General features: G+C 39.6%; 1 protein-coding gene across 8 annotated transcripts in view; it reads right to left on the bottom strand.

Annotated features, from left to right (window-relative positions):
- The window catches only part of LOC101863681 (serrate RNA effector molecule homolog), a 35,330-nt gene extending 8,729 nt beyond the window's left edge, over positions 1-26,601 (bottom strand). For 2 of the 8 annotated variants that reach the window (XM_005101352.3, XM_013084231.2), the window contains exons 1-18: positions 26,478-26,601; positions 24,146-24,294; positions 21,736-21,759; positions 20,069-20,089; positions 17,600-17,764; positions 16,146-16,298; positions 15,042-15,212; positions 12,701-12,870; positions 10,591-10,708; positions 9,270-9,317; positions 8,419-8,466; positions 6,025-6,091; positions 5,115-5,213; positions 4,076-4,184; positions 2,332-2,403; positions 1,598-1,752; positions 610-750; positions 49-243 (exon numbers count right to left, since the gene is read on the bottom strand). In XM_005101352.3, the coding sequence (XP_005101409.1) occupies positions 49-243; positions 610-750; positions 1,598-1,752; positions 2,332-2,403; positions 4,076-4,184; positions 5,115-5,213; positions 6,025-6,091; positions 8,419-8,466; positions 9,270-9,317; positions 10,591-10,708; positions 12,701-12,870; positions 15,042-15,212; positions 16,146-16,298; positions 17,600-17,764; positions 20,069-20,089; positions 21,736-21,759; positions 24,146-24,261 (1,872 nt within the window). In that variant the 5' untranslated portion in view covers positions 24,262-24,294; positions 26,478-26,601. The remainder of the gene's footprint in view (positions 1-48; positions 244-609; positions 751-1,597; positions 1,753-2,331; positions 2,404-4,075; positions 4,185-5,114; positions 5,214-6,024; positions 6,092-8,418; positions 8,467-9,269; positions 9,318-10,590; positions 10,709-12,700; positions 12,871-15,041; positions 15,213-16,145; positions 16,299-17,599; positions 17,765-20,068; positions 20,090-21,735; positions 21,760-24,145; positions 24,295-26,477) is intronic. The other 6 variants (XM_013084227.2, XM_013084229.2, XM_013084230.2 and 3 more) reach the window with 6 other exon arrangements.
- Positions 26,602-26,981: the final 380 nt, after the last annotated feature.

Raw genomic sequence — 26,981 nt, 5'->3', positions numbered from 1 at the left:
AAAAAAAAGATGGGAAAAGGGTTGGGGGTGTATAATAGCTGCTTTTACCTCTTTCTCATTGTCTTTTTTCTCCTCGCCTTCGTCTTCCCAGAGGCCCCATTTTTTGTCGAGGATCTGAATGATTTTGGCGGCCATCTTGATGTCGTTTCTCATGACCTGTTTGTGCACGGTGAGGCCATTGGCCATACGGATTCTCTGTTTCAACTCTCTGTTCAGTGTGGCTCCAAGCTCACAGTCCCTCAACTAAGAAAAACAGCACAGTTCAACAATCATCCACTTTTGTTAACCAAATACCTTTCTCAAAATAGAGTTACAGTAGTCACTCAATTTAAGATACAACTGTACAATATTTAATCATTTGATAAATTTCAATACCATACATATACAATCCACAAAGTATAACTCACATCAAAATTATATATTAAAGAAAAATATTCCTAATTTTTCCTAATGAACGATAACCACAACAGTGACAACACACATACAGCATCCTTAAGCTGAAACTCAGACAGAAAAAGAGGTAAAACTACCCAAACGCCAAACCAACACATGCATGCACGCACACACACAGAATCTCACATCCACACACACACACACACATACACTCACCCGTATATTGTTGAGAGTCCAACAGACATCTTTGATGTTACATTCCTTGGAGAAGGTGACCCAGCCCCGGCGCAGAAACCTCCTCTCGGGCTGTGGGTCTTGCAGCGCCACTCGAATAAAGCCTGGGTACCTGCGGCACATCTGGCGGGACACAGAGATAGATACATTAACATGACAATATCAACAAAGACTTGATCAACCGGGTCATTCTTTTCTGCCATCCGTGGATACAAAAAAATAAAGGACCATGTTTTTTAGTTCTAGTAGAGGTTTAGTTTTAGTTTTAGTAACTGTTTTACGGCACTTGCAACACAATAAGGTCATATAAGTGCCAAAGATCAGAGGTGTTACAAGAGAGTAACAAACACAAAAAAGAAGGAGATAAAGACGATAGATGTTTGTTAGGAAAGAAGAAGCAAACCACACCAGAGCACCCGCCAACCACCCACAGTAGAGGGTTTACGGCGCTCGTAACTGCAGAAGGTCATATGAGCGCCAGAAGATTAGAGGGGCTACAAGAGAGAAACAAACATAAAAAAGAAGAAGGGGAGATAAGGACGATGGAAGTTTGATAGGAAAGAAGAAGCAAACCACACCAGAGAACCCGCCAACCACCCACAGATCATGTCCGTTTAAGTAAACAAATGCTCTCAGACAAGGAAATAATAATACCAGTGGCACTTTCAACAACACCCCTCCCCCTCCCTGCCAACCACCTACCCTCATTCTCTATGCCATTGCTGAGAACACATATTCATTGCTGAGAACAGACACAAAAGACTACCACCTCAACAGCCATTTAGCAAAGCTTGATGTTCCATTTTTTATTTTTTTTAAAGAAACATATTGACACAAAAACAGACATTTAGTGTTGGGAAATGGCAAGACAGACACAGAAACAACACAGTAAAAAGCAGTTAATCAAACAATAAGAACAACTATGTACAGCAAGATAAGACAGACAAAAAGACACGTTGTCCCAACTCACAGCTTCCACCTCCTGCTTGGTGATGGTGGGGGCCAGGTTACGCAGGAAGATGGAGTTTGTCCTGTGGAGCGGTCGAGGTTTCTCTTCCTCCTTCTCTTCTTTAGCTTTATTGTCTTCCTCCGCACCCTCGGGTTCCTTCTCTGCCCGGTCACCTGCTGCAGAAAAGAAAAGAAATAGTAGGCTTAAGACAAGACACAAAAGAAACTTCATTGATCCTCCTTGAAGGAGAGTCAACAGCTTCTGAGACCCAAAATTCAATTCATATAAATATACATTGCACATCAACATAACCTCAGCTCCCAATTTTTCTCTCTCATATTCGTAGCAAATCTAAACAAAAGCAAACAGTTAACGCCCAGGATAGATCATGACATTAGCAACACCTGAAAGAAACTGCATAAGTAGAAGACACCAGAGAGCCCCCCCCCCCCCCTCACTTCACACATACACATACACAAAGTACACACTCACACACACATACCGTAACACACACACACCAACAGCTATCATCAAATATTAAAAACTCCCACAATTCTTATTCATTTATCTTTTTCACTTATTTAGCAACAGCATATCCTTATAAAAACGATCCCCAAATGGAAAGCCTGGAAAATGATAAGGACAGCAGCTGCATTGAAAAACGGAACTACATAAATTATTAATAACTGGTACTCATGTAGGATTGCTTGACATAAAAACGCCACTGAAGACACAAGCCCACAAGCCCAACCTACCTTCATCCACAGTGCTCTTTGGCTCTGCCTCTGGCTCCACACCAGGGGGGGCTGTTGCATCATCTTCCAGACCTACATAAGATGGGATGAGAAAAATCACAAATACAGGACTCTTTGGCATTAGTCATTATTGGGTTGTTGTTTTATAATCAGACCATTTTCAAGTCCCCCATCAACACTATTTGTGAAGTGTGCTGACTTCTCGGATTTGAGCCCTATGGAAAGAGATACACAATGCTTACAGGTTAAGTTTTTACAATTTGTAAGTATGAAATAACAAAAGGCATTTAGTACTAAATGAATATGGCATCAATAGAAAACCTAGCAATTTGACCCTAGTGTAGATTTTTTGCCAATATCTCCATTTGTGAATTGTGAGAAGTAACTCATTTAGTCAGCACGCCTCACATTTATATCACTTAGAAGGCAGGTGTCCTCCCCCACCTATCAGGGCCAACTCAGGCAGAGAGGGATACAACATCCCAGCAGAAAATCTAAAATATTTGATACAATCCTCCCCACTCGAAAATCGAACTAGGGTCTCCTGTATGCAAAAGCGAAGTACCTAACCACTAAACCACAGGTGCTGGTTAGTTATCACATCAAATTTTGACAACTTTCCAAAAGAAGAAATACATGTAGGCTTGCAAACTCCCAGCCTCAAATCTAAGCATGTATTTTTCGGTTACTGCAGAGACCTATCCTTTCATTTTCCATTCTACAGCACTGCAGTCCTCAACAAAACTGCATTATTGTCACCGACATCTCCCATTTTCATTCTTGTTTTCCTTCCCCATTCAACAACATTGTTGCCATATCCCATATTGTTTTTACTGCTGTCCTTATGGGTATAAAATCAATGCATGGCTGAGAAAGTTCTTCCTTAAGTGGTTGAATTACTTTTTTTGTGCAAATGAAAAGGTTTTTCTTGTGTGTGTGAGGTTTTATTCTCAGTATTCATGTTATCTATGTAAAGCGCTCAAACCTCTATTATTATTATTAAAATCACATAAGTTCCCATTTGTCATCATATATTCCGAATTTCACAGCACCGTTGCCATACCCAGTTTGCAGTACTGATGTCACTGCAGTCATTCAGGAAAACTACCATTTTCTTGTTCCTATGTTATCTTATTGTACATGCAGAAGACGGACATGCCTTCTACTTTTATGTGGGGAGAAATTTTATAGAATATCTCCAGTCTGCTGGGACACTGTACTCCTCTCAGCCTAGACTGGCCCCGACAGGCCGGGTCCAAGTAAGCTGCCTCCAAAATTACCTAAATTATGTTGATAAGAGCATAAAACATTTACCCAACAACCCCAATAAAGATAAGTGAATAAACGCAAAACTGATTTTTCATTTTTACTCCTAATCGAAACAAACATCAACCTAAAAACAAGTAATAATGCCAACCATAAATGTTTTGCAAGGTTATGAAATTAAAGGCATTGTATATTTCTTTTCCTTTTTTGATTGACCAGGCCACACTAGATCTAATTAAAATTGCTTCTGAAAATTCTAGAAGTTCATTTTTCTTACTTAACTTCTGCACCGTATAAAAGAGGTAATAGATGAAGAAATGTCAAAACTTTGCAGCTGCACTATCCAGGGGAAAAAAACCTCTGATACACAGCCAGGCCTAAAAGGCCAGCGTGGAGCGACACATTGTAGTGACTGGTAACATGCACTATCTGGATAAATTGTCTGACTTAAACTATAAAGAGGCTATGTGTAACTCACCAGGCGGCGCGGGTTCTGGGTCTGAGTCAGATTCAGAGCCTGACTCACTATCTGACTCATAGCTGTAGTCAGATTTCTTGCGCATGCTCTTCTTCTTTCGTCGCTGGGCCTGTTTTGCAAAACACAAGGATGTCATTATATTCATGTACACTTTTCCCTATATTTCAGGAATATTCTGTATATATCATTGAAAAAGAACAGTGTCAGTAAAGAGTAAAATACATCCACAGAGATACCGGAACTTCTTTTATACAGTGAAAGGATTGTAAGCAATGACAAATACAACTAAAACTGTACATTCACTACAAGAAGTTAGCTTAACAGTGCACAAATTATTACATATACATACATTTTTGTAAACATACAATAATTAATACCTTCAGAAATCATATACACTCCTCTGGTGTCACTGAAACAAAATAATGGTATTCCAAACTCATAATTTTTACCCCACAGTCACTCATAAGGTCACCAGATAAACGGTCTAAACTTAAACAATAAAGACTAGTCACAGTGAAAAGAAGTTAAAAGCAAAATGGTTAAACCTTGTCAATTAGTAATGACCCTGAGAAAAATTTCAGAGACAAGAAGACTTGGATTTTCACCAGAAGTTAGTTTAAAGCGCAGGCATAATATGTATAGCAAAGTTGCTACCAATACAAGTCATTAAATACCAATGTCTTAAGACAAGGTTGATAATGTATATACCGTTATTTTGTTGCTTTGCTGCTGGGCACATTCACAAAAATATTAAAATAGAAAATGAAGTAGATTGAGCAGAAGACAGGAGGATGCCCATCAACCTCTCCTGTACATATATATGGAAAAAAAAATAACAAAGACAGAGAGAAGGGTAAGACAATCTACCAAACATACCCCCCAAACCACTCGTGAGATGAGGAAATTTGGCAAATTACAACCCCCAATAATAAACCAGTCAACTTCTAAAGAAATCTTGACTTGAGCCACAGTTTAGTCAGCACGTCCCTGTAGTAAGTGCCACGCTGGGCCACGTGAGCCCCATCATGAGAACACCCACCTTAGCCTCAGCTGCAGCAGCCTCCTGCTGCTTCTGGTACTCCATGGCCTTCTTCTTCAACTCCTCCTGCTCCGGGGTAATGGTCATCTCCAGGGTCTGCTGCAGAGGAAGACAGGAACAGGTTTTTGTTTTGATTTAGCAAAGGTTTTACGGCGCTCGCAACTGCATAAGGTCATATGAGCACCAAGGGGGGGATGTCAACAGAGAAGTCCTTACAGGAAATCAGACTTACTCTGTTCACCTCTTCAGCTTCAACAACACAAGGTCTGCTTCCACTTTCAAGGCACCCCGCAAATAGCGGGTCACAAGAGTGTTTAGTTTTAGTCAAGGTTTTGCGACGCTCGCAACTGCATACGGTCATAAGAGCGCCAGAAGATTAGAGGTGTTTACAAGAGAGTAACAAACATAAAAAAGAAGAAGCAGAGATAAAGACGACAGATGTTTCATAGTAAAGAAGAAGCAAACCACACCAGAGCACCTACCAACCACCCACAGACAGGAACAGATTTGTGAGCTCGTCAACACGACAACAACAACAAAAAATGGATACCCGTGACTACCACTTGAACACCAATTTAGTTTCGCTTCGTTCCAGTAAAGTATGTTGACACAACAACCATCACTCAAATCAGGGAAAAAGAAAGACAAACAAATAGAACATGAGGAAAAAAAAGAAGAGGGACCTACGAGTAGCGCCTTCCAGCCACCCACGTTTGAAGAAAAGAGAAGCAGTTTGAGTTTGATGTGATTACAATCATTTAGGAAAATAGAAAGACAGACAAACAGCAAAATCAAAAATAAGAAAATAGCAAGACCTAAAACCCTTTGTTTGTGGCAAAAACAAGCCCATCGACACAATGGTCATTCAAAACTCAGGAAAAGTAAGACAAACAGTAAGACAGTCACTCACATCTTTAGGTTCTGCCTTCTTCTCCTGGTCCTTATCTTTGTCCTCATCAACCTCTTCCTTCTTGTCACTGTGGAAAACAAAGACACTGGAGATAACTAACCACCTGGACAAAAACTTCACATAGCTTGGTTCAAGTAAAGAGTAGAACTGCATGCTAATTTTTATTTTGAGCTAGACAATGGCATGACAAACACAGAAACAACAGAGGTAGAGATACCTAAAGACACACAATAAAAAGCATTTATTTATGAGAAGACAATTTTAATAAAAAAGGAATTTTGATGCATGCACTTGGGTCCACAGTCCACACACAGTTCGTTTTGTAATAGAGGAAGAAACAAAAAATTGCCCTGAACTGTAGTAAGAGCGACATCTTGGTGACCCTCACAATGTAATGTTGAAGCATTTATTTGTGAAACAAAACACCCACATTCATGCCTAAGCACAAATGTTCTCTTTGTGAAGTAAAACACTCAAATCATATCCAAGCCCAAGTACAGATGTTATCCCAATCCTGGTAAAGTAAAACACTTTGACTTTGCATTCATGCCCTAGTACAAATGTTCTCTTTTTAGAGCAAAACACTCAAAATCATGCCCAAGCGTGCTTAGAGTGAGAACCCGCCATACGCAGTTTGGAAAAGTGACATATTATAAGAGAGTCTTACAACAAGCAGTCAGGATGTTCTCCTAGTAAAGTAAAACACACATTGCATTCATGCCCCTACAAAGACCTTAACCCTATCCATACGCCCTGGGGTCATTTTGTACCCCGGGGTTGCATTCTTCACATTTTAGAATACCTCTAGTACGAAGATCTCTTTGAAACTTTCAGTATTTCTTAAAAAATCATTTTGACAGACTGCTATGCAAAGCGTACGGTTCGGATTAACGAGTAAATTTCCTCTTTGGAAAGTGGTGGCACAGAGTTCCCCACGTCATATGGATACAATAGTAAAACATGATGTACGGATAGGATTTCTAAAAACCTTGAAAAGTGAAAAATGCATAAAATATCCGAATAAAATTTAGGACAAAACCCTTTGGGTGGAAATGGTATTGTGGTATTAGTCATAGTCACAGAAGATGTCTGGGTTGTAGAAAATGACTGCCAATAAACTGGTAGTATGTCTTTTCTTGCTTCAGTTTTGTTTAGGGGATTATTTACATATTCATCATTGTTACGCCTTTACTTAAAATTGAATCAAGAGAAGACCCATACATTTCTACTTTCTCTGGTATAACAAAGAAGCCTTAAACTTCACTTCCATTTGACCAACTTCTCTTTTGTTATGTCCAAAAAATTGTTAATTTCATATTCTTACATCTGCCCCTTTTACCCCCAATATGCACGCCAGTCCTAATAATGGCAGCACACAAATAAAGTGTTCTCCACTTAAGTAAAGCTCCCCATTTTTAAATTTTTTAAATAAATTTACCTTGAGAGCTAAATGAGGTACAAATCATTTATCGGCAGGGCAGAAGAACAGAAATGAACAACGCCCAAGATGCAGTCTAAAACATATGAAAAAAAAACCCATTCCCAAGCAAGAGTGATACTAAGTAAATAAATGTACATATGAAGTCTAGAAATCTAATAAATAAGAGGCATACAAAAAAACAAAAACAGAAAAGAATAAAAAGCAAAAGCCAAAGAAATTCTTCAAAACAATAATAAAATTATTCCAATAAGCAGGAAAGAAGAAAAATTAATTTCTACAATATTAAAATCCATTTTATATCATCACTTATGTCTGTGACAAACCAGCACCAAGATGAAAATGTCACAATAATACCGCACTCAGAAGCTGGACGGGGATGTAAATAACCCAACAACAAACCATCACCTTAAATTAAATACCCGTTTTCAAAGTACTGAAATGTTAATGACATATGGAAGTACAGACTGCATTCCCGAAAAAGGCAGAGGTCAAACAGTCAAGAAACAGCCATCACCAGAGTCAAAGTGCTATGAAAGAATTTCTACACCGAAGAAGTGAGAACTAAAAGATAGTCTTCACAGCCAATTAAAACGGACTTTCCATCATAAACAATGGAATCTATATCATCTCTACAAGTCATTCCAGCTGTTATACAGGTACATTTTTAACCAAAGAAACTTTTGTCAATTTCATGAAGCAGAATTAGCCCCTGACGAACTGCATTTCCATAAATACAGAATTAAAAATTGTTGTTAATAAAGTAGTATTTTACATTACATTAATTTGTAAACGATGGGCAAGAGAAAGGATCTTTTGTCTTTGGAAGGAAATATGAAACGTAAAATTGGTGGGGACTCTTGCAATGAGTCAAGCAAGCATGTCATTTGAACCGGCTGTCAGACAATAAGTGAGGGTGAGTACATGGTAGGTAACAGGCACTAGGAGGGTCATACGTTTGATCTGTTGGTTCTTGTTCTGAGTCTGACATGGTCTTGGTGGGGCTGAGAACAGTGGCAGGACATCAAGTGTGTCAACATAACATTCATCAAGGTACTCAGAACAAAGACGGTTAACTATAATGTAATTGTAAAACTAGATCAAAATATTCATTGACACACACACAAAAAAAAATTTAATAGCAGCATAAAAGTTTTACATTATTTCTTTTAAAAGCGGCCTCTATGATCAAACAGTAAACTGTAAACTCAGTTAACTAGTAAAAGTCCAGCGACATCAGGTACGGCTGAAAATTATTTTATTCTTTCATTGAAACAATATAGATCATTTAGTAAGCGAGCTGTTTCAACCATACTAGGGTTAATCCTGGCAATGTGGTACACCAGATCCTTGTAGAAACCTCAATAAAATACCTTTCGTACACAGAAACCAAACTCAAGTCTTATGTGATGCGAGGAAGGCAAAGAGCCTTGCAAATACACCATAGACAACAATAGTGTCGAATAATGTTCGCTCTCGCCAGGGGGTCACAACAGCACTTCCTTTACAAAAGACAAATTTGATCCTAGCTCAAAAACATACATTTGCCGCACCCTTCGAACAAATAATGAGTCATTTTATCATCAAAATGCCTACATACATTCGTTGGTAAAACAAATGTTTTAAAAAATACAAATAAAGCAGTTATTCCTGTTCTAATATACATATTATTTTATTGCTATCACATTACCCCTGTATCTTAGTCGCTATCAAAGGATTGAAAATTTTTGCTGGGGGGGGAGATGCAAGAGAATATCTAACAATGCTAAAGACTCCCCAATGCACACAAAACACAACAGATAATTACTTTGAGTCACTTATTTCTCCGTCTTCATCATCAGACTTTTTCTTGTCACTGAAATCAAAATCAGAAATGACAACAAACATCACCATGAAATCAAAGCATCCAAATCAGAAAGAAAAGAACACCTGGGCCAAATTAAAAACAAGACAAGTATGAACTGCAGCAGCCGCGTACACACTGCGGTACAAAAAGATACCCAAAATACACCTGAACTGGAGTCAAACACACAAGACTCAACTTGCAAACAAAGAAACAAGTAACACAGATTAAAGCAAACCACTCCACTTTTACAAAAGCATCGTATTCATCATAGCTTCCCAGCTCAACTATTGAAATCATGAAAATTTCTCTTACACTTTAAAGGAACCATATTCATTTTAGTTTGTACTTTGATCAGCCATCAGTAATCAAAGCGATGCCCACATTTAAGTTTATAAAAAGGTTAATGTAAAGATATAGATTTTATGACAGCAAGGATAAGATCAACTTTATTAATCATCCACTGGTAGAAATTAATATTGGTACCCTGATTGAGAAGAGACTGTACACTCAGCACAGACAACACAGAGCTAACACAAAATGGTAGCACAAGGTGGAACTGACCATGGTTTTACACTCTGATAAAAAAAGGTATTATCAGAACACAATCAGCATAAACTTAATTGTACACATCAAAGGAAACAAAAAAGACAATGCTGACCAAATGGCAATGGGAGCAAATCAAATACTGTATACAAGATGCGCCACTCCTTGAGAAAGTGTTCTCGACAACTTACATGTTTTAATATAGATGTCTGGGACAAGCTTCATTTCTCAAAAAGATATTTTTTTAGAACCACCTTTGTTCCTTTTTTCCCATTTATAAAATAACCTTTTTCCTATACACAGCAACCAGTGCTCTTTTTAAAATCATATGGCACCACCTACAGAGCTTAGAATATTTTGTATTGTACTCAAACTGATAAAAAGCAACCCATCTCGTCAAACATTCGTTGTTTTTCGCTTTAAATTCTTTTGCAAGCTGCAGCTCGGTCTAAAAATACTTAAGTATTTCTGTACACCACCAACACAGCTTAGAATACTTTGTTTTGTACTTAGATCGATAAATACCAATCCTTCTCATCAAACATTCACTGATTTTTTTCTCTTCAATTCTTGTGCAAGCCGCATCTCTGTCTAAAAATACTTAAGTATTTTTGTACACGCATCGACCCCAAGGCAGAAGTTTTGTCTTGTTTCTAAAATTAAGAAGTGACCCATCTTATACAACAATCTTCGAGCATACATAACATAACAATAATATAAGCAAAGAAAGCCATCTTACGTTTTGATGGGAGAGGTGACCGTCTCCGAGTTCTGACGCGACCGTTCTCCTGGCTCCAGGAGCGGGTTGTCCAGTATGGTCAAATCCAGATCATTTCCTCCCTCTAGGAGAATCACAGCTGAAAAGAAATGACACGTAACCACATGAGCCTGACTAAGGAACAGAAACGAATTTCTCCCTCTACCACAAACACACCCATATTGTAAGCAAAAGGAAAAGTGTACAGCCTTGCAATTAGCTTAGATGAGATACAAGGTCACAAACGAGCAGCCATAGTACAAAATCCCACACAATTAGGATTTTTTTTTGGGGGGAGGGCCTTTTTCCACTGACACTCAAGTGACAGCTTATACACATTACTTGTCTCCACCTAGCAGTATCCCAATCACACTCTCCCATGGATATGCTCAAAAAGTTGAGTCAGCAGTCATTGTCTTCATTTACATACCACATACCAGTCACAGGATGGCTGGTCGTTAAGGTGTTAAAGAAAAGGCCAGATCTTCCTATGAAAGAGTCTGCAACATGCACAATTTCACTACTGCCAAAGAAATTAAACTTGATTTTGACAATAGACTTTGGCACATTGCATAAATTTAAAATACATAGTAAAAACAAGCGTCCTTATATCAGTGATGTTAATGACAAGAAGTGAAAAAGGAGGAAAATCATCGATGCCATACCCAAACTAGGGAGGAATCAGAAGGTATTAGAAACAAAATTTTCAAAGTAGCTGAATGCCAACTTTATCTGTTCCATATGAAAGGCCTACGTCTCCTGAGAATCTTAGTACCATTCTTTTACCTGTGTGTCAACTTTAAAGAAAAAGGCAGCTGTTTTAAATATTATAAAATAATGCTAAAGTCGCTAACTGACTGCAATCCCATGTTTGACAGATAAAAAAGTACCATATTCACCAAACATTTCCACATTAACAAAGTACAATCACTATAATATAGATATCATGAAGCCTAATTTTTTTCAAGACTAAGATAATTACAAATCAGTATTTTATCGCCTCAAACACAATGATCTGTCGTTATTTCGACAAAAACACCAAGCGTTGACCTAGCCAGCACTGCACCAGCCCCAGCCGCGAGCGAATCTGCTCTATACTGTAGTGTACAGAGTGCTCCCCGCCTGGTAGAGGAGGGCAAAACCCGGATAAATATCCGGATAATCGGATAATCCTCAATAAGTACATTATCCGAATTCAGACTCCTAATTCTCTCTCCTGACCAGTTTGGCGAATTGGGAGCACCCATTTGTTGGAGGGGTGCTAACTCGTTTGTCAAAGTGGTTTTAACCCATTTGTCTAATCGGTTCATAACATTATTTACCAAAGAGCCGCACTAACATATTATCCGGATTTTTCCTATAGCGACTCATTGCCCAGCCCTACCGCCTGGGGTGTCGCATGCTTTCCGAGTTTGACGGAAGAATTGATGCAAAATAATTTTACGCCGATGAATTTATTTTAATAGAAAATTAACTGATCTTTCTACTAGTACCTTTTTCGGGCCGGTAAATGATCCTCGAATACATCGACGGTATTTTTAAAGGCTTTCTATTTAAACGCCAAAGGCCAAATATATACCACGGGAAAGCCCTTCAAAGCTCTATAGTTCTCCCCCAATGAAAAGACAGTATATAATCATCAATCTTTCCGCAAAGCATTCACATGCATGGTTGTCAATTTTTGAACCGGCCAACTATGCATTCCGACCGTGAGGGGCTTCAGTTTCCATGGCGAGATGACATGATTGCTCGTGGAATTAAGAATTCGCGCTCGTTGAATTACATTTTCGCATACATCGGCGCCCCGACTTTCGTCAGACTCGGGAGGACGCCAGATCGAGGAGAAATTTCCTCGGAAGGCTCAAAACCCCGGAATTCCTCTGATCGGAGGATGATTAGCATCACTGATTATATAATTGCAAAACCCACTTTTCAGCATTCAGATATTTCTGTGAAGGGCATATCTGTATAAAAAAATACATATTATTTTTTTAAACGGCAGGACCATTCTATCCCTTACACCTTCAAGGCACACAAGAGATGAATGTAACATGACCCTTCCATAAAAAAAATGTTTTTTTAAATCCCATACCAGCATCCATAATCTTGATGAGAGAGTCAGTACAGTCAATGTCCACGCTGATATCCTCAAAGAACTTCTTCTCCCTCAGAGCCTCAAACACTTTCCGTCGCGACTCCAGTGCAGCTTTAACCTCCACCTGCCGTTTGTCGCACTCCTCTGGGTGGTACTTGGACTTAAACCTGAACCATGTGCGTTGTGGTGACAGGAGGGGCAAGGGGGTCACGTTGATGAAGAAGAGAAAAAGAAAGAAAACAAAAATGTTGAACCCACTATCCTTTGAAAGCGATTGAACACAAATGAACACATGGTCATAGTGCAAAACTATCTCAGGCCGAGACTAAAGAACAATATTGACCAAACCCTTTCAGAGAATTGAAACTATCATTGAGTACAGTTTTTCTTGCCTTCAGTTATTGTGCTTTCTAATTCAGTGAAACAAAATAAGCATTTTGATACATTTACCTTGAATCAAAACTAACAAACAATTATTATCTGACTTTACATTTAATTTTGGCATGGATAATTTCATTTCACGAAAACCAAAAAAACAATGAGCGATGCAAAAACTACAGGATTTTGCAACCCTAAAATGAAAGTTGAGATGTATTAGGGAGGTCTACCTCACTGACTTAGACAAAAAGAGAGGAGGATGCTGAAGACAGTCGAGGGATAAAGCGATGATGAGATAATGACGAAAGGGACAAAACACACACACACACATACACACAACGTAGTGGACAAACCATGTGAGGCAATATCTCCAGCCTTCTCAAGAGTTGCTCTCACACAAGGTGGCACCTGCGATTCGCTTTTAAAAGCGCAGGCCCAGGTAGAAAAACATTGCTCACACAATAGTGATCGGTAACCCACACAGAAATAAACGCAACTTTTTCCTGTCTTGAGAGGAAGCTCACCATCACAGATTCAACATCCAATGCCGAATTTATTAAATTTTTTCTCTTCTCGCGGTTCTCCCTAGGCTAAACCTAACACTTGAAACACACTAAACACTGCATTGTGCGCAGTGTGCCCTAACTCTACATGCGTGCACAGCGAAGAAAGAAGCTCTCTATTCCATTCTGAGGTTCCCATGAGGGAACCAGGGTCATCTTGACTGTTGAGAGAAGACGTGGATTAAAGCATACATACTACTACACAAGGTTGGGACAAGCCTAAAGATCGCCAAATCCTGGAACTAGAGTAATTAACACCACCAAAAAAAAAAAAAAAGCAAAAAAAACCCACAAAAAAACACCACCACACAAATTTCATCAAGAATCATTTTTTAAGAAAAGGCAAATCAAATAATTATTACTGAGTCACTTCACCTGAAAGCCTTTGCATACTATCAAACCGAATATTTTTAAAAAAAATTAATTTATACCTTTGTAATAACCTTAAACCACATTTAAAAAAAAAAAATCATTGTAACAACAGTACATATGAACATTACTAGCAACATTTGACGTGAGGAAACTATATAAGATAGAGTTTCAAAAAAGTTTTCGCCTCATTCCTTCTAACTGTAGGTTCGGGTTGGGGTTTTTGGCAACCCTCAGGGTAGAACCCCACAAATTCTTCCAGTGGTTCAAGACGTGAATACCACTAAAATTAACAGAAATCTCTGTGCTACTACAACTCAGATGTTTGGTCATATCTGACTAGTGTTGTACAACCCCAGGGGGTAGTCTGAAGGCCCCTTTGAGTTACGACGACAGTTTTGAATCACGAAGTTGGGGAAATGGGGGCAGCTGTAAGAACCAAAACATGAACATCCCAATAACAATAAACCACCTCTGTCAGAGGTGCCTCCATCGATAAAACGTACACTATTTAAGAGGCAGACTGCTCCGAACCTGCCAGTAAGTGCCAACCCCAGCTGAAACTACAGGACAATACAACATTTGATCAGAAAGATGGACATACCCGATAAAACATTTTCTGTAAAGGGGAATCAAACTCGTATCCTTAGACCACACAAGCTACAGCACGGACAAAGGCCTCTGTCACAAGTCCAAACTGGTCTGAAATTCCCCTACACCACCACCATCACAACCCTCCTCCTCACTACAACACATACTTGCATGTGTGGTGAGCAAACATCAACAACACAACCCACCACACTCAACAAGCAGAATACAACCAGACCTGCACTTTTCAAAACATACACACACACACACCATAAATAAGAAAGTAACTACTACACAGCCCATCCCATAAACAAATACCATACAGTCCAACTCTCTGCTTACTACATATAACCTCCTGGTACACCCCTACGGCCCATCCAGCCAGTCTCACAGACGCTGTGAGAGTGCAGCAAGCACAGACACACACACACCACACTCACCATTCCTCCTCCTTGTGGGCCAGGAAGAATTCGTTGATCTGCTGACGCCGAAAGTCCAACTTGTAGTCTTCAAAGAGGCGGATGGCATCCTCTTGCGAGATTGTGTCCTCCTGCTTGTTCAGGAACTGCTTGAAGGTCATTAGCGGGGGCTGGGTCGGGTGTTCAGGGTCACTGGGGGAGGGGCGGCACCGATAAATACAACCGGATGGAATCACAGCAGAATTATCTTGCATAAACCCCAATAATCCTCTGAACCTGTATGGCCAGTACAGTATGCAAACCTGAGATGCATTTCTCAGCATCTCATAGGGCCAATAAACCAGCCCAGAGCGTATTTCTCAGCAGTCTAAAAGGCCTGTTCACCTTAGACTAGCCATGTTCAAGAAGTTATGGGATGGCAGTTTTTGGAAAACGTCAAGACCGAGGGATAATTGGATTGAAAAAGAAATTCTGGAAAAACTAAAATGCAGCTATCATATGTGAAACCATAGTTTAAGGAGAGAGAAGTACATCACTTTGATAACCAGCCTCTTGTACCGTGGAAGAAAGAAACACAGGACTAAAACAAGAGGGGTGAACAAAAGAAATAGAACCTATCAATGGCCCTCTCCAACCACCTACTTGAGGAACTTGATCAATGAAATAACAAAAATTTCATTTAATCATAACACAACAGCAAAAAAACATGTAAGTGAATTACGGAATGTTTGAGTGAAAGAGGAGTAAGTTGAAACAGTCAATTCTAGTAGGGGGGAAAAGTAAGGAAAAGAGACAGAAGCATCAGAACAACAGAAAAGAGCCTAAAACTGGTGCCCACTCCTGCAAAGAGAGTTCAGAATTACCTCAATTTCTCAGAATCAAAAATTTAAATAATGAGGCCTCTTTAGTACATAGTCAAAACTTTATGGTGGGCCACTAGTTCAGGGAGTGGCTCACAGCAGTTGGAAGACAAGGGGAAGAAGGAATAGAAAAAAAAGGAAAAAGCGAGCAGACAAAAGAGGAGGCAAACAAGCAGATAAATATGAAAAAAGAAGAGGAGGAAGAGGAGATGACGAAAAGGAGAAAGAACACCTTCCTGAGAACAGCACAAGATACAAGACTTACATGGCATCTCTGCGCTCGGGGAACCCCCCACGGTCGGGTGGGCCACTGCTGACCTCCATGTTTCTGGGCGTCCAGCCAGCACGGTCAGCTCCCGGAGGGCCGTTGCTCACTTGGAAAGGACTCTCATACATGCCGGAATAACCCCCCTCATCCCTGAACACATGGAAAGGAAAAAGAAAGTAAGAAAATGGAAGGAATGAAGAGGTGCTGAAAATCTCATAAAAAGATTACAATTTCTTTAAAACCTACTCTAAGGTATCGAATAAGGGGGGTGGACAAGGGGTAAAAAATCAATAAACTAATAAACGGGGTGGGGGGGGGGGGGAGGTGCGCACATTCAACCTCATACCCCTGTACTATTAGGAACCAAACCGTTATATTTCTCCTTCAGTGAATAAAAGAACAAGAGATCATGAAATTTTAGCAATTTTAGAAAGTTACTGTTACATCTTTTCCCATTTAGGAAAAAACCAGTTTCATTACAAAATATAAACCAATCTACAAAAGTCTTTTAAATGTACAGAAAATGGAGGTAGCCATCCCGGTACCGGTACTAATACTGAGGGTAATTTGCCATTTACAAAACAAACAAAAAAGAAGTTTCATTCTGATATCTAGGTTCAAGATATAATGTTTCACATGATCATCAGTGGTGGCAAGCTGGAAAATAATAAATGGGGGGTATGGAATAAGGAGCGGCGACGCAAAACAATTGAAAATTAATTTTTTTAAAAGGGGGGAGCAGGGCATGCTGCATTCATCAACCTTCATGACATCTAAAAAATTACATCAACGTTTTCTGGCAGAATATAGCGATATCTAAAAAGTAAAGTGTTGACCAAAGTCAATCATTTGGTCCACACTAGTCAGAAAAAAAGGGATTTACGGAAAACCAGTTGGAAGTATTAGGAAACATAAAAATTCTGACACAACAACCCTAGCTAACAAAAAACAACAGGATGCTGCAGAGTGGCCACGAGCAATGGCATGGTTGTGAACTTGTTCTATATTGTTGTAATAGTGTGTATTTATGTATGATGTATTTATGTATGTATGTATTTATTTATAATTATATATTTATGTGTGTATGTTTGCCATTGTAAACTAAATTGCCCTTCTGGGATCAATAAAAGTGTTAATTTATATTTACTTATTTATTTTATTATTAAATACAAGCTTTTTTAAAATCATAAGCTTTTGTTCCCATCTCCACTTGTGCACGTACAACACAGGGGAGGACCTGCTCAACACTTCTACAACAGACCTAGTCTATAAAAATCTTCAATATGACCAGAATTTCAACAACAACACACAGTTTCCAGCACTGGGCAATGACAAGAAGCTCAGACATTGTGTCACAGAACCTACTGACAGCACACTTTTTAATTGGAAACAGAAGACAAATAACTTAATGGTACAAATACCTTATCACTAGAGAAAAAACAAACACTCACCAATCCCTGCGCATTCTCTTGGCTGGGTGGGGGCCTCCGTCAAAGCGGCCAGGGCTGAAGCGATCGCGCCGTCTGTCGTCGTACTGTCGAGAGTACATGTCACGTCGGTCCCGCATGTTGGCACCCCGACCCGACCACATATCCCGCGACCTCATTCCACCTCCCCTGGGAGAAACACGGAAAGATGCAAGAAACTGCCCTTTTCAGACTGCTTTAGTAAATTTTTTAAAACCCACTCTAGGTGCCGTTATTTTGTGAGCAGCTACTGAAAAAAAAAAAGTTCAATCCCGCTGTGCTGAAAATCAGAAAGGGTTATTTTTTTTCATACCTGCCACCAAAATGAATTTACATTTTTGAGTTGTCATCGCCATCTCTAGTGTAATGGCTAGGCTCTCCACCTTGGAACACAAGAGACATGACTTCAATTTCAATTTGCAGCTTAATTTTCTACTGAGTTTCTCAAAATTTCTGCAGGATAAAAATATTACACCAAGTTTGGGTTGGCCCTGAGAGGCAGAAATGAAGCAGTCTATCACATCACCCTAAACTAGCCAAAATGTACCAAAAAGGGTCATCATCATCATTTGTTTGTGAAACAGGAACACAGACAAATGAAGAGACAGGGCCAGCTCAAGACGTCTAGCATCATCAAAGGCAAATTGACCCCATGACTATCGAGCACGGCATACCACAACTTGTTTGTTAATCTCCTGTGTCTACCACCTTTACCCAAAAGCCACTGCAGTCTACTGCTTGTCTGAACGTTTGACTTAACACACAAAGATATTTTAAAAAATATGTAAACAAACAATAACACCTCCAGCAAGTTACAAAAAGTGATATTCCCAAGTTTCTATTAGCACCAGCATACTGACACAATAAGCAACCGTTTTGAGTCGCGAAAAAGCAATACAGACAGACAGAATATTATAAAGGGAAAGAAAAACTAATTCTTTTTTCAAATTGATCCCAGATCATTCCAAACTGGCATTTGGATGAGGATGTTCAAGTAGTTTAGTTTTAGTAGATGTTTTACGGTGCTCGCACCTACATATAAGGTCATATGGGCGTCAGAAGATTAGGTGTTGCAAGAGAGTAACAAACATTTTAAAAAAGAAGAAGGGGAGATAAGGACAATAGATGTTCGATAGGAAAGAAGAAGCAAACCACACCAGAGCACCCGCCAACCACCCACAGTTCAAGTAGACATCTACAACTCACCACAAACAAAAAGTCATCTTGAGAATGGAACACAAGACACAAAAATACCCACATGAGACAAAATCAAAGATGCCAGTGACAATTCATGTATATCTAGTACAGTTGTGCTTAGAGTTAAACACAACCCTACAGGACCCTACAATTACTGTATGGCAAACGTAAAATGACAGAAGTTAAAGTCCACATCCGAGAAAACTGGGCTGAGTGGGTGCAGATCCTTGGAAGCTTACCAAATTTCCAAAGTTAGAGGTTCCCTCCCCCCCTCCCCCCCACAAAAAATTCCAAAGTTTGAGAAGGTCCCAAACTGGAATTTGAACAAGGAGTCAACCTCACACCCTACCAAGCACAAAATGAAATAGAACGTCCTCTGTAACAAACTCAGTACCTGCAGCTCTCCTTCACAGAATGAAGACGAGTGTACCAGCAGTCACCATAAAAAGGTAAAAATAAAAACTACTAAAATACAAAGCCAACCACAAAATGTCCATGGATACGCTTTTTTGTTTGAGTAGAGGGAAGAACATCAACACAATAATGGGTTACTTTGTGCTGGGAAAAAATAAGACAAACAGACAGAAACAGGGGGATAGTAAAGATGTAGGACCTAGAATGGCGCCCTCCAACCACCCGCACCATGGATATGCTTTCCCACCAGCTTTAATTGAGCTTTAAAAGGTCAGAATCAAATCCCAAAAAGCTCAGGTCAACAACGTCTCAAAAATGATTCAAGCAGAGCAATAGAAACTCTAAATACTTCAAAGGTAAACATAAAAACAAATGCACACGCAAGACTATTTACACATGTTCACAATTACATAACTTAACAGCCCATGTTTCTTATGATTTAATTTTCCTTAAAAGCAAGACTGTACCTGACTACTTCAGAATAAGAAGTTTATTTTTTTTAAATGATACAAAATTACAAAGAATCAAAAAGTCAATTTTTTTCTTACATTTACACATGTCCTGCATAGTAACTTGAGGTACACTACGCCAGGTAAATGAGACATGCATTACCACAACAATTACCAATTTTGAAACGTATGTAGTATGTACAGCAACTGACACATCACAATAGAAGATAAAACCTCAATGACTCTAAAAATATTGTTTAAAAAATAAAAAACATTAACAATAACAGATCTCAAAGGTAAGACACTCTCCCCCCCCCCCCCCCCTGCATTTGTCTGTCATCCACATTGAGTGCAAACTCGAGATACATCATCAAGGGGAGAAACTCATACTCACGGGTTGCCTCGCCACCCGCGTCTGAAACAGCAAAGAGGCGCGTTATGGGGGCACCGGGGCAACCCTCGTCGGCAGAGCATGGCTAGTACACACACACACAAACACAGACGCAAACACAAAGAAGCAAACAGGGCTAGTCCACCAATGCGAAAGGGCATCGAGTCAAAATACTTCTTCACTATTTCCGTGTGTATGTGTGTGTGCGTGCGTGTGTGTGTGTATGTGTGCTTGTTATAAAAAGTGCATCATGTGTGGTCATCAGGCATTTGTTCACATGTATTCATGTATATATACAAACAACTGAATCCTCTGCTTCAACAACACATCATCATACAAACATTAGAATTCAGTTGGAGCTTTCTGTATTTCTCGGAGCGTTGGAGGAGGGCTGGGGTGAGAGGGGGGGAGGGATGTCGTAAAAACAGCAGCAAATAATAACAGCCCCATTCTCCCCACCATAAAACAAACCCGACGTTCATAAACACCAAGACATTTGTTGGTGGTATACCATTCGGTGTCAAGAAAGTTCAGACATCCTAAAAAAAACCCAAGTTTCTTTCCTTTCATGTCAAATTTAAATGAAACAAATAAAAGTCCTCATTGAAAAAAACATTACAATAACGTACAGAATCCACTTCTAACTTTCCATAGTGCAGAGAACAGGCAGGGAAAAAACTGTCAAGAATAAAAAATTTAGGAGGCTCCATATGGGTTCAAACACCTCTTTCAACGACAGTGAACAGTGAGTCAATTAAGTAATGGAACGTAACATTTGAAATATTATAAAACAGGATTATTGTACAGAACGATGTTAAAGGTGATTAGAGGACAACTTTTGTTACTTTGACATTATCTTGTTCTCTGACAAGCCACTAAACCTTTGGCATAAAGTTTATAAAGGGATTCGTTTACCAAATAAAAGAAAAGAAAAACATCCTACAAAGAGCCTTTCTTCAAACAAAAGAATGAGCAAATAACTATTATATTTCATTCTCAGCACGGACACCATTTTTTCTTACACACCATTAGATGGTATTTTCTGAACTGAAAGAAAACACTTGCTGCTAATTAAAAGAGGAACAGACATGCTTACAACAAACTGTGAAACGATTGCATGTTAATCCTGCTTTTGCCAGAAAATTCTCTTCTCTACAGAACAAACAGTAGGGAAAGGTCATAACTTGATTCTCTAGTAGAAAAAAAGGAAACTAAGCATGCTCATACAGAGTAGCTTTTCTAAGAACTCGTACAAATCGATAAATTCTCCATACAAAATAATTTTCTACATATTTCTCTTACCAAGCTATTTGGAAGAAAAAAAAACCAACAGAGGCAAATGCACAGACACTGAGACCAAAATAACATAAAAAACCTGATAATAATTAAAATGAAAAGAAAAAATTATATTATAGTCCTTAACATGAGTATTGTTTTTTTAAATCAAGATTTAAAAACCAGCAGTGCTTCAACTTGGTCAATAAAACTATTTCTTTTCTGCTGACCTGTACACAAGAAAGTATTATCAGGCTGAAAGGGATCTTATAGCTTGAGGTACAGTTTTGGGTTAGAGTTTCACAGTGCTCTTGGCTGCATGAGGTCATATGAGCAAACAGGTCAGGTATAGTTGAAATTCGAAAATAAGCAGTACTAAACTTATCAATACTTACTGTCCTCCTCTCATAGATGGTCTCCTGTAAAAGAAAAGGAAATTAACTGTTAATCTGTAAGTAGTTTTTGTCTATAATTCAGTATTATGCAGACCTTTATCAAGGCACAATCGTTATAAAGCACGCACTAAAACATAAAAGGTTAAATTTTGACAACAATTAAGTTTACAACAAGCCCAATGCAGGCAGATCTGGTTGTGACGATACCGGCCAGTGCACACTGATTGAATTTACTTCTGCTTTGTTTCAATCAAATACACACCTAGTCCATTAGGACCTTATTCATTCCATGCGTAAATAAAAATAATGTTGACCAGTTTCCTCAAAATCAAACTGGAACCAATCTTGAACTACAAATTCAAATGTTTGTGCCAAACTTGTGGTTATAAATCCTGCCCTCCAAGAAAGAAACTCTGGCAGCCCTGAACTGTATGAAACCATTCAAACAGAGATTAGACAAAATTTTCTGCAATGTGCACAGGGCATTTAATTTTGGAAGGCGTTATTGGGAGTCGCTCCCTATGGGCATAATGTCAACCGGTTAGGAGCCGACTGCCCATTTAATCAGTTTTGGCATTATTGGGAGTCACAAAAACGCAATTGTTTTTTTACCTCGAAGGGTTTTTCGGGGTTCCTTCGCAACAATACAAAAAGCTACTTCGATTGGCTTTAAAAAAAGTAACTTCTGAGTCAAGTCTACCTCATTTGCATAAAAGGGAGCGTAGTTTGAGTTTGAATTGCAACCGTGGACAAGCACTGCTTCCTCTGTACCGGTCTACCTTTGTTTTGATTTGTTTTTTGTACGATCGTGTCGCGGTAAGGGATGAAGAGAAAAAAACAAATAACGATTTCATTTCGCACGTGTTTGTGACGGAAGAAAAAAAAAGCTGACCTTAATCAGGGGGGCAAGCCCCCTTCCCCTAAAAAAAAGAAAGACTATGACCGATCAGCCTCAGGGGGGCTTAACTGCCCCCCCACCCCCAACTACTCTTAAAGAAAAGAAAACTCACCCTAATCACACTCAAACTAATCACGCGATTATCACAAAAATTACCCCCCCACCCTCCCCAATGCACTGTCTCATAATAATAGGAAGGACTAAATATCCAACAAGCGACCACCTCAACAAACCCATTCTTACCAAATCCCTGCCCTTACTCCTACCCCTAAACAAACACAATAAAGAAGAGACCCAACCACTAAACCCTGACTCAACCCCTAACCTTAACCCCGGCCCTAAAAATGCGAAAACCACTGTAATTTTTTAAATTATATGTCGGATGTAATCTCTAACTCCTCCTAATAGCGTTCAGTGATTAATGGGAGTCGACTCCTCATAATGCCAAATGATTATAGGGTGTCGACTCCTAATAATCACTTTGTTTAAAATTGTTTAACATGCCACTGATGTGGGTTTACGGGGATTTCTACCACAAAAAAGGAAAGCATTTTAATATCTTATAAGTTAACTCTCGTCCTGCGTCTGTGCTGAGAGGTGTCAGCAACCGATTACGTCGGTCGTTCCTGGCAGGCCGCCGGGGTCACTCAGCGTATACTGTCGGTGAACAGCGAGCGCGCCTGGAAACGTGTTTTTGCCATGAACATGGAGGGAGTGTGTTAATCAATTATGAAAACAACGCTATATCTTTTATAGCTTTCTATTTATAAAGTGTTACGAACACATGAATAACCTAACCCCCTCTCATAGCTGATAAGACATTACGAGTAGTTACGCCCATTCGAAAAACCTTTTAGACACTCTTGTTGTTATAATGAATGATCTGGGTTTTGAAAGGGGATAATATAGGTCAATTTCAAAATGTTTTGCACTCAAATTGTTCTTTTTACCTGCACAATGGTATTCAAACTATCAAACAAGCTTATTTCTTTATCAGTATCATTTCAAATTTCATACAAGAATCAAAATCAAGCTCATTTGAAAGATTTTGTATAGAAAAATGGAAGTCTTGTTTCCTGACTATCCTTTCGAGCTCTTCAAGTCTAAGTGGGTCAATTTGTTCTAATTTCATTGGATGAACATCTAGAGCTACCAACTTGGCCTGGCGTCTTTTGAATGAAACGTATGTCTCTGTTATGAACCAACGCAGGCGGTTGTAGTTAGAAGTAGGCCACAAATGCACACAAACTCAAGCAGACTGACGCACACACACTTCAGCTGCACAAAAGCGGGTCCCAGAATGGAACGGAGATGATGCTCGGAGTGTGTGCGCTCAGCCAGGGGCCAGACTGACACGAGTCCAGAATGAAGAAGAGGTGCAGAAATAGGGTTATCGGACGACATAAACCCCGCCCCGCAGGACAAGGGTTTAATGATACACAGGACAAAATTTATATCAAAAGTGTTCAAAAAAATTATTTTTTTTAAATATCAAATTCAAAAGTCACTGACCTGTCATCCCAGTTATCGCGTCGACGGTCATCACTTCGTCTCTCATAATCATTTCTTTCCCGCCTGAATTTATCTCTACCTTTCTTGCGCTCAAATTCATCATCGCTGTCTCCCATCTTCAGCAAGAGTAAGAGTCAGAGGTCTGTTACCTGAAAAAGAAAGATGATTTAGATTACGACAGATCTTCAGTCACTAAGTAACCAAGACAAACACAAAGTCTGACGTGTATACTTTAATGAATTTATGGTACAAGGGACTGTAGATCTAGCTAGAGATCTAGATCTAGAATCTAGGGTCATCTTGTAGTTCCGTTCGTTAAAGTCTACAATCCATTTGTTTGCATCCAGACAAGAAATCCCGAAGTCTTGATGACCAAATCAAATACTATTTGAAATAGGCTACACAAAGAGCAGGGATGCAACCTAAAGTTCTGCAAAACATCAAATTACGATAAAATTCAGGGGGGTGGGGGGGATGGGGGTTCAGGCTTCAAGCCCCCCTGAAACCCCCAGGCCCTACTCTTGACTTTAAAGAACGAAACTATAAAATCGCCGAACCTAGATCTAGAAATCTAATCTAGTATACACTCCCATTTTAGATCTCTAGATATTCTAGATCATGTTCTAGATCTACAGACCCGGTAACCGGGAACAAAGTCACGAAGAAAACAGACCTGGTAGGAAATCTTCTAACTAAGACCTTTTCGGCACTACTTGGATATATGGTGGTCCCGACTTTTGTGACAGGGCTGGAAATATAACCCACAGAAAATCTAGAATCTAGTTTTGACCCCAACGACGATTACTTCTGGTTTTAAGTCTAAAACGATTACTTTTTGATTCGAGTGCCGATATGGAGAGATAGCCTTTCAAACCTAATTAAATTGCACATCAAATCGTGGTCAAATTCAGAGGGGGGGCATGCCCCCCTGAAACCCCTTGGGGTTTTTTTTTAAGTCAGGGGGGCAACCCTCCTTGCCTTGTGAAAAAAAAGTGAAATTTTTGTTCATTTTGTAGGCTGAATCTAGATTTAGATCTAGGCTACAGGTAAAACATAAAAACATTGATACCGACTATTTAAATCAGTATCGATATTTCAGTAGGCCTACACAAAAGTCGGGACCACCATCCAAGTAGTGCCCCCTTTATGGCTTGCTGCCAACTGTGACTGCTGCTCTCCCACTTTGAGTTTAGGCTACATCAATTTAAGATTCTAATTTGGTCAGATTGAAGAATACCGGACCAGCGGACTGGGACTACTTTTGCCTCTATAGATGTCTCAACCGCTGGTATTTTAGGAGTTCAGCACAGCTAAAAGAGCGGTTAATGGCTTTTTTAAAAATCGTAATGCTATTTTTATAATGTATGGACCATGATGGAAGGGAAATTGAGATGAAAAACAATTACAAAAAATAATTTTTAATGGAATTTAGCAGAGGAACTAATTTTTGTGTAGTCTACAGCATCCTTCTCTCAACCGTACCGTGGTCCAGGATACTTCATTTAGACAACAATGTAGGCCTACCTAGTCCGGGAAACTTCACCTAAGGCTAAACCAAGAGCGTGCATTCACGGCGAAACATTCCGGACCACAGCGAAGCATGCCGGACCACGGATCATGTGCCAGCAGGGCGGGGCCTAGAGAACACAGCGCGTGGAACATCGCGAGACCGAGCGTGCGAGCCACCGCCTCTCCCTTCCCCGCGAAGTCAGGCATTCTTCGTAAGTGCATCGTGAGATAACATCAATTGTAATATCTCTCACAATGAAGAATCTCGGACAGTTGTCAGGGGGGAAACCCCCCTGAACCCCCCAAACAACTTCCCTCTTCTTACAACCGGAATGAATAATTTCGGACCGGTAGGCCTATAATATATGTTCATCACTCAAAATTAGTGGTTTGTCAGGGCTCCCCCCCCCCCTTCCAAATTCCAAGATGTGTGTGAATGAAGAATGTTGGACATCCAATGCTAGCCTTCCTCCTCTCGCGAATTGAAGTTGAAGCGCGCGTGCGGCAGAGCGGTGTTGTTATGAAAGTAATCTAGCTCACGCAAGGCGCAATAATACAAGTGGTCCGGTATTGTTCAATCTTCCATCTAATTTTAACTAAAACAAAGATAAAAACAAACGTTTTCAAGATTTAGAGAAGCGGGTGCAGTTGGCAGTTGCCGAAGCCGAAGCCAGGTAGCCTACACAAGGCAAGGCCAACACGGCTAGCTCGGCAAATGCCTACTCCAGTCAACGAATCTAGACTCTAGACGTATGTTAGCTAGCATCGATCACAGACATAGCCATAGGGAGCTACGCAACAGCAAAGCCAGTTCATTCCTCACCTAAGGCCTCCGAACATGCACTGCCAAACTTGCAAGGAATCGCTTTCACTTTCACTTTCTTAAAAATATTTAGCTCGCCGGTATTCTCTCGCGTTGATTTTCTTTCCTTTCTCTCAAACAGGAAGTCACTTCTTCCGCCGATTGTTCGTAGATGGCGCTTCAGTCGTGTATTGAAAAATTAATTTACCATCAAAATACCTCTTTGTAGCTCAGACCCCGTAAATCTATTAATTTTTTAACCCAACATCATAATTTGAACAAACTTGAAAACTTTGTCCTCGCTTCTAGTCAGCTGTACGTAACAAAATATAAGATAGGGGTGATCATAAAATAGAGTAGTCCTAACAGGCATTATAATCTCTCTTACTTCTTTGTCTTCCATGCCAGGGTGTTTTCAATCTTTACGTCAAAATGTAAACATTTATTATAATATTATGTACAAATTATGCATAATTTTGTTTCGTGATGAGTAGGCCCTAGCCTACATCATACATGTCGACAAGA

Source organism: Aplysia californica, unplaced genomic scaffold, assembly GCF_000002075.1.
Source record: "Aplysia californica isolate F4 #8 unplaced genomic scaffold, AplCal3.0 scaffold00279, whole genome shotgun sequence".
Taxonomy (NCBI): Eukaryota; Metazoa; Mollusca; class Gastropoda; order Aplysiida; family Aplysiidae; genus Aplysia; species Aplysia californica.
This window is presented reverse-complemented; position numbering and strand designations above follow the sequence as displayed.